Raw genomic sequence first — 13,378 nt, 5'->3', positions numbered from 1 at the left:
TTATATTATACAAAACACTATTTTTTTTAAGTGACTAAAACGCAAGTACTCGAATAAACCGCAGGCTCTGTGAAGCTCTGCAACGGGCTTTCACCTGACACAGACCTTGCGAGCTCGCGTGCAGACGCGCCCCGGGACACGGTTCCTGCGGGCGTGCGGACACAGAGTTGCCAGGGCCGGGGTGACTGGAAGGGCCTGCCCACCCTCTAAGAAGGACACGACAGCGCAGGCATGAGTCTCCCCCACGTGCGCCCAAACGAGAGGCTCATCTGCAGGATGCACAGGCATGACGAGGGCAGGCCAGTCCATGCAGCCGGCGGCAAGGCCACCCAGAGCCCCAGAACCTCGCGCGGCTGGGGAAGGAACTTCAGATGATCCTGGGGGTCCGTCCTGGGAAACGTGACCCAGTGAGTGAAGGATCGGGGCTTGGGGTGGCAAGGGGATGGGTGGCAAGCTCAGGCTGCTTCGATTTTGAGGCGCCCACGGGGACGCAGACACGCCGAGCAGCCCCCACCGAGGACCCCACCACGGGCCCGAAGCCGGGCTGCAGGGTAAGGCCACACGGGCTCCGAAAGAAGGTGACGAGTCTTCAGGGGCGCTCGTGAAAGGGGCGGGGATCAGGAAGTCAGGGCTGCGGGGGGGAAGAAAACTCCACGGATTCACAAAGGGTTTGTGGAGAAGCAAGGGACTCGGGGGGCGGGCATGGACAGGAAATCACGGCAGGTCCTGGGGGGCTCCTGGGGGGACGGGAACGCTGGCAGTGGAGGGCCTTCCTCCTCTGCTTCCCTTCCCTTTAACACACAGTGGACGCACATGGTGCCAGTGCCGGCAGTGATCCAGGGGCACGCGGAGAGCCATGGCTGCCCCCACCGTCCTCATCCCCGACGTGGCCGCTGGTAAGATACCCGACCACGACAGCCGCGTGTTCTCGACTCACTGGGTCACCCCAAGAAATGACGCACGGCCGTTCACTCTAAAATGATTTTCCCTGTGATTCGTTGTCAGCATAAATGGCTAAGAAAGTACGTACAGACGGGCTGTCCCGTCCGCTGCCCGGTCACCAGCTTTCAACGGTGACAGCACTGCCGGGGCCAGGGTGTATGGACGCGACCACCGGGGCTGGGGCATGGGGGATGTGACCACCAGGGCCAGGGTGTATGGATGTGACCACCAGGGCCGGGGCGTGGGAGACAGGATCACTGGGGCCGGGGTGTATGGGGATGCGACCACTGGGGCCGGGGCATGGGAGACGTGAGCACTGGGGCTGGGGTGTATGGACGCGACCACCAGGGCTGGGGCATGGGGGACGTGAGCACTGGGGCTGGGGTGTATGGATGTGACCACCGGGGCCAGGGTGTATGGATGTGACCCCTGGGGCCAGGGCATGGGAGACGTGAGCACCAGGGCCAGGGCGTATGGATGCGACCGCAGGGCTGGGGTGTATGGACGCGGTGGCTGGTCAGCGGAGCTCTGTGACATGGACCCTTGAACACTGTAGCAAGAGCATCCACAAAGACATTGAGACTCAAGTGCCCGGGAGCAAACTGCAAAACAGTCACCTAATTACCTATCACCCAGATTTCCAAAAATGGAGGAGAAACCAAAAAAAAAAAAAAAAAAAGATTTCATCTTAAAGCAGATCCCCTCACACTTTTTTCATTTTATTCTCCATAAACGTCTATATTCTTGTTCTTTTCAAGCGGAGACGCAGGCACAGGACATTCAAGATGCTTTTCTTCACCATCACCTCGCGAGGGCAGCTCCCACAGGGCTGGGCTTTCTCAAGTGTCCCGGGTACGATCCCATTAAGGGAGCAAGAGGTTCCCACGGGCCCCTAATGACCCTGTCGTGTGCAAGGGACAAGCAGGGGCTTGTTCCCCGTCGACACAGGGCTGGGGGCAGGGCAGTCCAAAGACTGCAAGGAGGGCGCACACGACCGAAAATGAAACCAGGAATTCTGAATCAATTCCATGCACCTCTGCCCCTGACGGTCGCCGCTGACGTGGATGGGCCTCAGGTGGCGCAAGGTCTCTGCCCCGAAACCCGTTTGCAAACAGACGCCGACAGCTAGCAGCTTCGCACCCGCTGGCGGAAAGGGAGCAGGTCTGGACCCTCCAACATCCATTCCAACCCACGTGACCTAAGCGCCGAGTGCCCCCCGTTGGCAAACGCGCTCACGCGGCCTCCCAGCCTGTCACGTTGACAGGAGAGCTGAGCCCTGAGTCTGTCCCCCACGCGGGCTCTGCACACGGTGGGGTGCGGTGCAGGCCTCGGGTGCACGGCCCTGAGACCAAGGCCGCGGCTGAGACCTAGAGTCAGACATAACCACAGAGTCGCGTGTCCCGAGTCCCGTTAGTACAGGATTTTACGATAATTTTATTCCGTGCCCTGAGCAGGTTCACGTCACCCGCAGCTTGAGTGCCACGTGGCGGTTTCACGGCCCCTAGGTAAACTCGCTCATGCTTCTAGTCCCTGCACGTGCTCAGAACTCAGGACCTGCAGCCTCTGGATGGACCCCACCCCGACCGCCTGTGGCCTCCACGCCCCACCGGCCCCCAGGCGCTGTCTCACGGGAGCCACAGTACGGCCCGCCCTCCCACCCCCTGGAACCCTGGGCACCTGTCTACTGGGTCCCATTTATGTTTGTCCCGCCTCCGAGGTCACAGCGGTGACCTCGGGTCCACTGCATCGGGAATCGTTCTGGAAAGATCAGTGCTTCTAATGGCGACAGTAAGATGCGGGCATCGTGGGTCCTGGAAGAGCCAGCGGCGGGGGCAGGGGTTGCCAACCCCCAGGATCCACGGAGGTTGAGGGGAGGGGACCGGGAAGGCTGAGGGATCCAGGCGACAGCTCGCCGGTGCCTGCACGTACTTGCTGCATGTCTGGAGCGTGGCCTGGGGGCCTGACGGCCGTCAGCAGGAACACCACGAGGCAGCCCCCCGCTGGGGAAGCAAAGGCGAGGAGCGGAACTTGGGACAGACACCAAGACAGACTCCGAGACATGCCCCGGGGCCTACGCGTCTTGAAAAACGTCACAGCAAACGGCGAGCCTGAATGAGCAGGGTTGAATGCGGCAGTACGGGGGGAAAGTGGGCGCCATACGTGGCCCCGCGGGCCTGTGAAGGGCCCAGACCACGTCCCCCAACACAAACCACCTTCTTCCTGGGAAAGGAACTTGGCGAACTGTCCTCTTACTCTTTCTTTCAGTTTTCCCGTCCGGGGAACTGACAGCCGTGGTATAGAGCTCATTCTGTGTCCTATTTGAAGACATTCATGGACGCAAACCCAGGCATCCAGACGGGTTCCAGGTTCCTGTCACTCCATCTGTCCCCGGGCTTCTCTTTAGAGAAACCACGGCATTCACTAAAACGTTGGCATTTCTGTCTACTACTTGCAGGTTCATTCTTTAAAAATTTTATTTCGTTTAAGTTCAATTACTTAACATGTATCAGTCTCGGGGGTTCAGACTCACCAGCCTCCCACGGGAACTGGTGCCCCCCATCACCCCAGTGCTCATCACCCAGTGACCCCTTCCCCTCAGCCCCCCACCCCCTGGAGCGGCCTTTGTTTCCCAGAGTTAAGAGTTTTTAGGGTACATCTCCTTCTCTCGTTTCATCTTATTCTGTTTTTTCCTCCCTTCCATGTGATCATGTTTTCTTCCTACAATCCCACACGAGTGTCATCCTGCGACAACTGCCTTTCACAGATTTATTTTCTTAAAGGTACCCTTTACTCCCAGTTTACAAACGTTACAGGTTCTTAGATAATACGTGTTACTCAAGCTTGTTAAAATGAAGGCAAACCTGGTAAAAATCTACCAACGCCCAATTTAAAAATGTCTTACAGCAGAATTTTACATTTCCCCCCCCCCAAAATAAGCGGCCCGTGTGATTTGATTATAGAGAAGGTCAAGACATGTAACAGCAAGTGAAGCTGAGGCGAAAGCCAGGCCCTAGGAGCCCTGCGTGCCATCCCACCGTGGCGCCGGCTACCCTGCTGCCCAGACTGGGCCAGACCGAGGTGCCCCAGCAGCCCTAAGCCTCGTGAGGCCAAGACAATCCCGATTCAGAGACGTGGCCAGGAAGGCATCTATTTTAATTCCAACTTCAGACTGGGAGCATTCAACCTCAAACAACCCTGAAAGGCAGACTTTGTCGTTCTCACTCTATAAAGAAACAGAAGCGGGCAGCTGGGGGGCGGCTCAGCGGTTGAGCGCCGCCTTCATCCCAGGGTGTGACCCGGGGTCCTGGGATCAAGTCGTGCATCAGCATGGAGCCTGCTTCTCCCTCTGCCCGTGTCTCTGCCTTGGTCTCTCTGTGTCTCATGAATAAATAAAATTTAAAAAAAAAGAGAGGATCCCTGGGGGGCTGAGCGGTTTAGAGCCTGCCTTCGGCCCAGGGCACAATCCTGGAGTCCCGGGATCGAGTCCCACATCGGGCTCCCTGCATGGAGCCTGCTTCTCCCTCTGCCTGTGTCTCTGCCTCTCTCTCTCTCCAGGTCTATCATTCATAAATAAATAAATAAATAAATAAATAAATAAATAAATAAATAAATAAATAAATCTTTTTTAAAAAAATAAAAATAAAAAAAAGAAAGAAACAGAAGCTACACGTTACCCGGTGAATCGTCCAAAGTCAGGACAGTGGGAGGCCTGGACCTAAGCCATGCAATTCGACCACAGGCCTAGCAGCCACCACCCAACCTGAGAGACGCCCTGCAGCTGTGGGCGTCACGTCCTCACACGTTGTGCGGGAAACACAGGAGGGTGCAGGAGCTCCAGCCGGAGGAGGGGACGCGGGAACACCTAACAGAGCTACGCGGAGCACTCACACCTACTCCCGGGAGCTTACCCCAAAGGCACTCCTGCGACAGGACACACACACGCAGGCACAAAGGCACTGGAGGAAAACGTATGATTGCAAAGTGCCGAACACCAGCTGCCTATGTGCGCACGAGACACAGAGCGCATGGACTATGTACGTGCCCCCCAGGAGCCCCACGTCGCCGCACTAAAGGACGGGGAGCGCTCCATGGACTGGACTGCAGAGGGCTCTTACGGCCTGAGAGAACGCGAAGCACCGAGGCGAACGGCAGCACTGCCCTGCGGGCAGGAAAGTTTTCTGTGTGCTTCGCTGAGCAGATGGAAGCACAAGAGGGATGAACCATCCAGCACAGAGGCTGGCGACCCACACACAACGGTCGGGAAACAGGGACGGAGGATGGGGATTAGTCACCCTGCTCTGTGCTTTTGTGTAGGTTTGGCTTTGGGAAGCATGTCAGCCCCGGGCCCTGAAAAGGCCCAAAGTCACCCGTGAGCAGTAACCACACCTAACACCCAGATGTGCACCTTTCCCTCCCGTAGACAGAACCAGGGCTCGCTGGAGACGTGGCTGCTGATGGGGTGGAAGTGGGGCAGGCACACAGTCGGTATAGGATGCACCTGAAACTCCGTGGTGCACCGAAAGAGGGAGAAAATGATGCAAAAAAGGCCAAGGTTAGGTCAAAAGGCCCGGGAGGTCCTGCTGAGCACGTCTATGATGACCTGGGAGCACACAGGTGCGGTCGCGGACTGCACCCCCAGTGGGGGAGGCAACCAGTGCTCATGCAGGTGGGGCAGGGGAGGGATGGCGTAAGGCCAAGGGCTGACTGGTGAGCGGCGGGTGCGCAGCGGCTGGGGGCGGTCACAGCAGGGGCAGCCCTCAGGGGCCCCTCGGCCTACAAGGAAGTGCCGGAGAGGGCCGGGGTACTTGTGCTGAGTGAAATGACCTACCCGCAGATTACTTACTGACTGTAAGGGAGGAAAAAGGGAACCAGGAACTATTCAGTGCAAAACGGAGTCGACGTCCCGACTAGGTGACCCAACCCCGTGAGACCAGGAGACGAGCGGTTGCCACGTGGCTGCAGACGCAACGGCCCGAGGAGGGCACGACCGCGGACGTGGCTCCCAGTCGGGAACATGGGACACGACAGGTGCACGTGACGGGAGAAGTTTCCTGGTTTGGTTTTTAAAGATCTTATTTATTCATGAGAGACAGAGAGAGAGAGAGGCAGAGACCCAGGCAGAAGGAGAAGCAGGCTCCATGCAGGGAGCCCGACGCGGGACTCGATCCTGGGACCCGGGGTCACAGCCAAGCGTCCTGCGGTTCCACCGAGCGCGTCCTGCCCTGGACCCGCTGAAGCTTTTACAGTGTGTGACCCCGAGACCCCCGGATCACCCAGAAAACAGCCGTGTGTGGGGAAGGAGAGGAATGGAAAAGGGAAGGCAGTGAAACCCTAACAGGGACCGGATGGGAGGCCAGGGGTGGGACCCCATCCTCTGCAGTACTTTCATTTTTGCCACTTTGTATGGATTTGGCGTTACTGTCACAGGACAGAACATCCGTACGTGTCTCGTTCCCCCGAGGGCGTGAAAGCCCGTGAGGTGAGCGAGGCCGCTGGGCTTGTCCACAGTGCGGTGCTCTGGCCGGGACTCCGTGGGGCTGCTCCACGCTGGGCCGGGACGTCTCCGCACCGTGGCTTCACCTGCTGCGGACCCACAGGGTGTTCCTCACCCAGCACCTCGGCTTCCCTCTGACCCCCGCTGCCACCCCAACGTCAGTGGCAGCTGATGGCCTCCATGCCCAGGTCCCTCACAATAGGGAACGTTCCCTGCCCTGCCTTCCTGCCCTCACCCGGGGTGACGTCCTGGTGCCCCCTGGAACCATGGCCTCCAGACCCCAGCTGTCGCCCCCAGCGTCCAGGGCTGTCCTTCCAGAATCCTCTACGCCGCTGTCACCAAGGACGCAGCAGGTGTTGGATGGACCCTCCTCGTCACAGTACCCCTGGGCTCTTAGTTCCTCCAACTTAAGAAACAAACCAAAACCTCCTGGCCCGCTGCCCCGACAGCCATGCTCCCACGTGGCCCCGTCACGCCGAAATTCAAGAGCTGCCAGGTCGCCCTCGCCCGGTCCCACCCCATCAGCTCTCCAGTCTCTCCCTAAGAAACGCGCATCGGGGGTGGTCTCTCCCGTGAGTGCCGCGAGCACCGCGGCAGGCTCACATCTGCAGGGGGACCCTGCCTGGGGGTTCTCAGGGGGCGCGGCCTGGGGCTCCCCCTGCAAGCCAGGAAAGTGGTCCCATCCATGCCCTCCCACCTTCCTGCATTCAGCAGCCGCCCCGTCCCCTCCCGACCTGCCACCTTCAGCCTTGGCCACAACACGGGGCCATGGTTGGCCCACCTGGTCCAGCCGGTCCGCCTCCCACCTGCCCGGGTACTGCCTCTCGGCCTCCTCCGAGTCGTCCACCGGGTGGCCCAGTGTCCGGCTCCGAACTCCAGGCTGTGCCAGCGCTGCTCAGTCTCCGCATCCTGCCCGGACTCTGGTCCTGAACGCTAGACTCGTAGATCCCACTCATTAAGTATCTCCGCTTAGGGACAACGTCTCCTGGGGTGCCCAGCGTGGAGCACCCGCCTTGGGGTCAGCGCGTGACCCCGGGTCCTGGGATTGAGTCCCGCGTCGGGCTCCTGCATGGAGCCTGCTTCTCCCTCTGCCTGTGTCTCTGCCTCTCTCTCTGTGTCTCTCATGAATAAATAAATGAAATCTTAAAAAAAATAAATGAATACACGTCTCCCATCACACGCCTAACGGGATGTCAAATGTAACGTGTTACATGTGGGACCCCTGGCCTTCCTCCCCAACCCTGCTCTACCCAAAGCTCCTCGCCTCGCCGGTGAGCAGCCACAAGCTTCCTGTCTTCTGGCCGAACACCGTTGCGTCAGCAGGACTCCACTGTCTGCACCTCCCCACACCCGGGAAGCCGTGCGGCTGCATCCAGAAGCCACCAGTTTCTCAGCACCTGATATGTTGCTACCTGGTCTGAGTCATCAGGCTCTTTCGTCTGGGAAAGAGCATGATTTTTTGTTTTTTATGCATTATTTTTATTTTTATGCATCATGTTTTTAAGATTTTAACTAATCCCTACACTCCACAGGGGCTCAAGCTCAGGACGTCAAGCTCGAGAGCTGCTCGCTCTACTGACTGAGCCCGCCGGGCGCCCCTTGTCTGCATTCCTTACATAAGCATGAGCCGCTCGACGGGTGAACAGGCAACAATGTTCATGCTCCAGGAATTCTCTGAAAAGCAACCATTTGAGACTTTAAAAAAAAATGTAAACCACTTCTAATAAACACGTATCCTTAAAACCAAGAGCTAACACGTAAGCAGTGAAATAGTGATATTTTCATTAAAATCACGACCCAGTCGAGGATGCCGTATATTACTAGATCACGTAACGCCGAGCCGTAAGTCGTGATCAACGCGATGAAATATGAAACATCAACAACAGAAATGAGAAGATAAGTCGCATTTTTACTTGCAAGTGACATCACTAGATACCTACAAAAATATATGAGAATCGAATTAAGAACCCTTGGCTAGCACCCAAGAATCCAACAACACAGCCAGGGCTGAAATCAATGTAAAATTCCATGATTTTTGCTTCCAGCAGCAGAAGCAGTTGTAAGACACAACAGGAGGAAAAACCGGATCCACGAAATCAAGGGGAAAAAAGCCAAACGCATGAAACTAAAACACATTGTCAAACACCGTGCAGGCACATGTGAATAAATATAATAAAAAAGGAGACGGATCCCCGGGTGGCTCCGCGGTTGAGCATCTGCCTTCGGCCCAGGGCGTGACCCTGGGGTCCCGGGATTGAGTCCCGCGTCGGGTCCCTGCGTGGAGCCTGCTTCTCCCTCTGCCTGTGTCCCTGCCTCTCTCTGTGTCTCTCATGAATAAATAAATAGAACCTTAAAAAAAAGAAATGCTTATAAAAGGATATTAGATACGAGACCTGTGTACAGAACCGCGTAAGAGGCAGCCTGCCTACGTACGCAAGACGTGCGCTAACGGGGCAAAATCTGAAAGGAGCTGCACCAAAATAACAATCACTGCCTCTGACTTTGAAAAAGTGATTCTCATGGTCTTCTTTGTATTTCCCAGACTTTCTACCATCACCATGGAAGCCCTTTCTCCTAAAAGACTTTATTTTCTGGGCGGTACTACTGGAGGCACAGGGCCAGTTCTGAAGCCTAAACAACGCACAGGAGCACAACGGTAATGAGCCGCTGAGCCGGTCAGGCAACCTGGTGTCCGCAAAGATGGGTTCTGAGCCGCCGATAACCGCCGCTCCCTCGAAGACGAACCACCGAACTCAAATGGGACTCGGTTATACCCAAGGAAGAGGGAACCGTCACTTGCGAGTGGAGGGAGGGTCAGCTCACGCCAGTGCATGCTCCGTGGATCAGGCTGCGTCATGCGCTGGGAGACACGCAGTCCCGACAAGCGGGGCAGGCGGTGCTGGTGGCACCGCGTGAGCCCGGGCGGCCCTCCCATGTGCTGGGCACCCACAGCCTCCCTGCGCACCCGGGCCCACTGCCTGGGCTGCCGGGGCAGGAAGCAGAAGGAGCGTCCCAGCCGTGTTTAAGCTCTCGGGGACTCGTGGTCCAGAGCATGGGTCCGGGGCGGGGGTATATTCAACCTACGGTCCCTGTTAGGCCTAATAATCAACCTAATGCTATGGTTAAGCAAGCGGCTGCCTCGTGGAGAGACACCCCAGTGGCGACAGAGGCAGGCTGCCCAACGAGACGGCCCGGGACACGGAGTGCTTTGCTTACATGACTGTCCTAGGGTAAAAATAATAATAATAATAATAAATTCCCTTTGATTGGAGCCTGAGTTCAGCACCGTGCAAGGGATCGATGGCACCACGTAACACGCAGCAGCACGCAGCGTCTCAGGTGGGCCCCAGTACCCACTCCTTGTGCACACTGGGCCAGAGCCGCGTGCGTGGAAACGAGGTCATACCGCAGACACCGCCGTTAAAAAAAAACACAAAAGGTACCAGTTCTGTTATTTTTGTTTTCACCGAATAATGAAGACTCTAAAAGACATTGAAAGTTCAAGCGTAGCTGCAACTACGGTAAAGTTGCAAGGTCTTTCTGAGTCAGGAGACCTTTTAAGGCTGCCTTAGGACAACATAAAAGTGGTTGACCAAAGGGCCTCAGTCACAGCACTAAGGTATACGGGGGAAAATGCCCGTGAATAATAGTGGTGCTGCCACAAAAAGCCTTATTTCTTATAACATTCCTACCAAAAACATGACCTGGTTTTTCCAACACATGAAGGAGGCCTTCCTCCTTGCAGTGAGTCCCGTGAAACCAGGAGCAGGTCGGGGGAAAACCACGCGGCAGATGGTGGTTGATGATGTCCTACTCCACAGGTGGTTCCCATTCAATCCTACAGCGCATCTTTTAAGGTTGACGCGTCCCATCAGCAGTTGAACAGAACTAGACTGTTATAGGCTATTCGGACGTGGGTGGATCATTTTCCTTAAAATCTGGAATTTCCCCTCCTTACACATTAAAACTAATTCCAAGATCCACGTTTAATCTCATCAACGAACAGCCGTCGGTCACAGCTGAGCGGGTTTTGCGGGTGCACAGGACACAGCGTCCGCACGCCGGGTCAGCGACGGGGGCGCGTGCCGCGTGCGAGCACCTGCTACCCATGAGACGCCTGGATCTCAATGTCCATTTGATGCCACCCACTTGGGTGTTTGGTCCACACAGAACCACTACCAAAGCCACACAAGGATGAGTTCTCACACATGGTATTTTCACTAATTTATCCCATAAATGCAGCTCTGAGTAACAGGCCCTCCGGGGGGGCCACATTCACAGGCGGATTAAAAGGAAGCTTTCACATCCTCGCCTTTTTTTTGGCGCCGTTTCTTAAGAGCTACCTGTCAAGGCCTGAAAGCGGCCGCGGGCTCCCGCAAGTACGGGCCCAGTACCCCAGCGATCCCGTAGGACACTGCCAAGCTTGGGGCACCTCTGCCTGCCTCATGCCCGCCTTTAAAAGCAGCCAGGATTTCCCATGCGGTGCATCTACCACACTCAACTAGGGAGACAACAGAGGCGGGACTCCCCACAGGTCCTTTAATGTAGTTTGGGACAAAATCAGGACCCTCTTCGTCCCATGTGCAGCTGCACACTTCCGGTGATACGATCCCACCTTCGTAGATAGGTGACTCTAATCATGACGATCATCTCCTATTTTCTCTTGTGCCCTTGGAAGGGTTTTTTCCTCTTTGCCTAAACTACCAACCAGCTCACTCACTCGTACTCGCTCCCCTTTCCCTTCCTGGACAAGAACTCGTGCACCCGAGTCGATTAACCGGGCTCCACGCGGCCGAGCCACAGAACACGGCGGTTCTACTTCCCAAGGCCTTTCGCATCATCAGGGAGCAGAAACCACTTCCCTCCCATTAAGCCGCGCACTCAACGGAAACTTACGTCTTTTCCCAGCACTCTGAGTTCAAACTGTGTCTCCTTGAAGTGAACCTTTGTGATCCGTGGCCTGAAAAACAAAGCAGGAGGTGGGGGTGGCCTGGTTTTGTAAGAATCAAGCTTTTAGCAGTTCGGGGAAGCTTCCAGTGGAAATGAAGGGCTCATCCCCGCTGCTCTGCACGAGGAGGGTGGAGGGTTCCCTGCGGGTCACGCGCTCTGGATGCCTCCTGACGGGGTTCTGTGCATCCTCCTGGGCTGCTCCGGCGATGCACACAAGCCTGCAGCCCCAGGCCCGGCATGGGCTGCAGGAGCCTGCCTGGCCTGAAGGCCTCCCCGCGCAGCATCAGCGCCTACACTGCAATGGGGACGGAACCCGACCCCCCGCAATCTGCAGGGCTGGACAGTCCGGAGCCAGAGCACCCAACATCCACAAGGAAAATGCAGACCGAGATGCACCCAGAGAACCCTTACCCGGATTTCACTCCATAATCCATCGACCCCTGGAAACGGTCTTTCCGCCGACAAGCCCCCCGACGCCCGCACGCCGCACGGGATACCACCGCTGCCCCCCAAGGTCTACTCACCAGAAATACTTCCCCACTTGCTTTTTATTCTTGTAGACGACGACACCAACCGGTGTTAATCCTAAGAAGTACTCAGATTTGTTTTCTCCCTGCAGAAACAGACACGTGCCTATAATCAACGAATTCATTCGCGGCAAAGCCCTTTGTTGAGCTGAGTCTGGCTGTAATACTGGGTCGAGCTTCTCAAAGACTAGCTAAGCTCTCGTAGTTGCTAGCTTGCTGCTCTTTTTTTTTTTTTTTTCCGAATTTATAACGAAACATTTTCTGAGTATATTCACCATTCGTGACTTTAAGACGACTCGAAACAGGTAAAGATACCATCTCCCATGCTAAAGACTCAAAGCCCTCACTTTGCAGGCAATGATAAATCCTAATGAAAAAAACGAGATTCTGAAATGAAAAAGTCGGGAGTGGGCATGAAGGACAGGCATGCGTCTACATAGGTTTTATTTCTACTCTGAGGTCAAATAACAGCCTGCAAAGTCATATTCCCAGGGAACATAAGGCAACCAACGTGTTTTGAAAGAATACCAGCTGTTGCCCACTTTTAGTTCTAAAAATTCAATCTTAAAGGAACGTACAGAAGATTCTAATGAAACCCATTCATTTGCCATGAATTCCTAACATCCACAAAAGTGTTTATGAATCAGGATAAGCATTACACAAATGCTGAAGAATTTTGCCCGACGTTGTTTCTTTACACATTTCCTACAGAATGTATTCCTTAAAAAACTAAAAGCCTGACGTGGTTTAGAGGTGTCTCTTAAATGGCAGTGGCACAGAGCATGTAACAGGTAACGAGACTGGAATCTAAAATATCCGGGAACTCCCACTTCCCTGAAATACATAACTTCTACTTCCATATAAAAGTACACTCGGGGATGCTGCTGACTCCTTACAAACAATGAGAGTATTTCTCGTTTTAGGAAACTCTGATGTGTACGAGACACACTGAGAAACGAACACACGAATGCGTTACTCGCATTGCGGTTTCATTAAGGTTCCCTAAAAATCACGTAATTTACTGGCCATCGTGCACCCATAACCTGGAGCCCTTCATATTCCTGTAAAGAAGGCGGCACCTGGCTCCTTGTCTCGAATCATTAAATTTGACTGTCTCTAACTAAACTCTTTCATAAAATGAAAGGCGGGAACATTTCAACCTCGCTGGCAAAGAATTAACAATTGGTGACCTTAGAGAGGCGGCTTCGGGGCTAAGACTTGGGTCCAGAGCACCCAACACGGACCCGGTGTGACTGTTCCCGGACTGCATTCGGCAAGCTTTCATCAGCTGCTGGGGAAAATCTGCAAAAATGTTTCTACTGCTGGGGCGGCAGTGACTGTGGGAAGCAGCGCCCCTGACATTAGGAACCTGCACATCCAACACAGGCCCACCAGCTGCTGCACCCGTACTGGTGCCCAAAGCCTGCTTCTCTGGAAGGTGATCTCATGAGTGTTTTTCAGCCAT

At 55.3% G+C, this 13,378-nt stretch overlaps 1 protein-coding gene across 1 annotated transcript in view; it reads right to left on the bottom strand.

The window, feature by feature from the left end:
• EPB41L4A (erythrocyte membrane protein band 4.1 like 4A) overlaps window positions 1–13,378 on the bottom strand; it is a 180,848-nt gene that overhangs the window by 60,853 nt on the left and 106,617 nt on the right. The window contains exons 8-9 of the mRNA XM_072787912.1: window positions 11,911–11,999; window positions 11,333–11,396 (exon numbers count right to left, since the gene is read on the bottom strand). Coding sequence (XP_072644013.1) covers window positions 11,333–11,396; window positions 11,911–11,999 — 153 coding nt within the window. The remainder of the gene's footprint in view (window positions 1–11,332; window positions 11,397–11,910; window positions 12,000–13,378) is intronic.

The sequence above is a fragment of the Canis lupus genome, chromosome 2, assembly GCF_048164855.1.
Source record: "Canis lupus baileyi chromosome 2, mCanLup2.hap1, whole genome shotgun sequence".
Lineage (NCBI taxonomy): Eukaryota > Metazoa > Chordata > Mammalia > Carnivora > Canidae > Canis > Canis lupus.
This window is presented reverse-complemented; position numbering and strand designations above follow the sequence as displayed.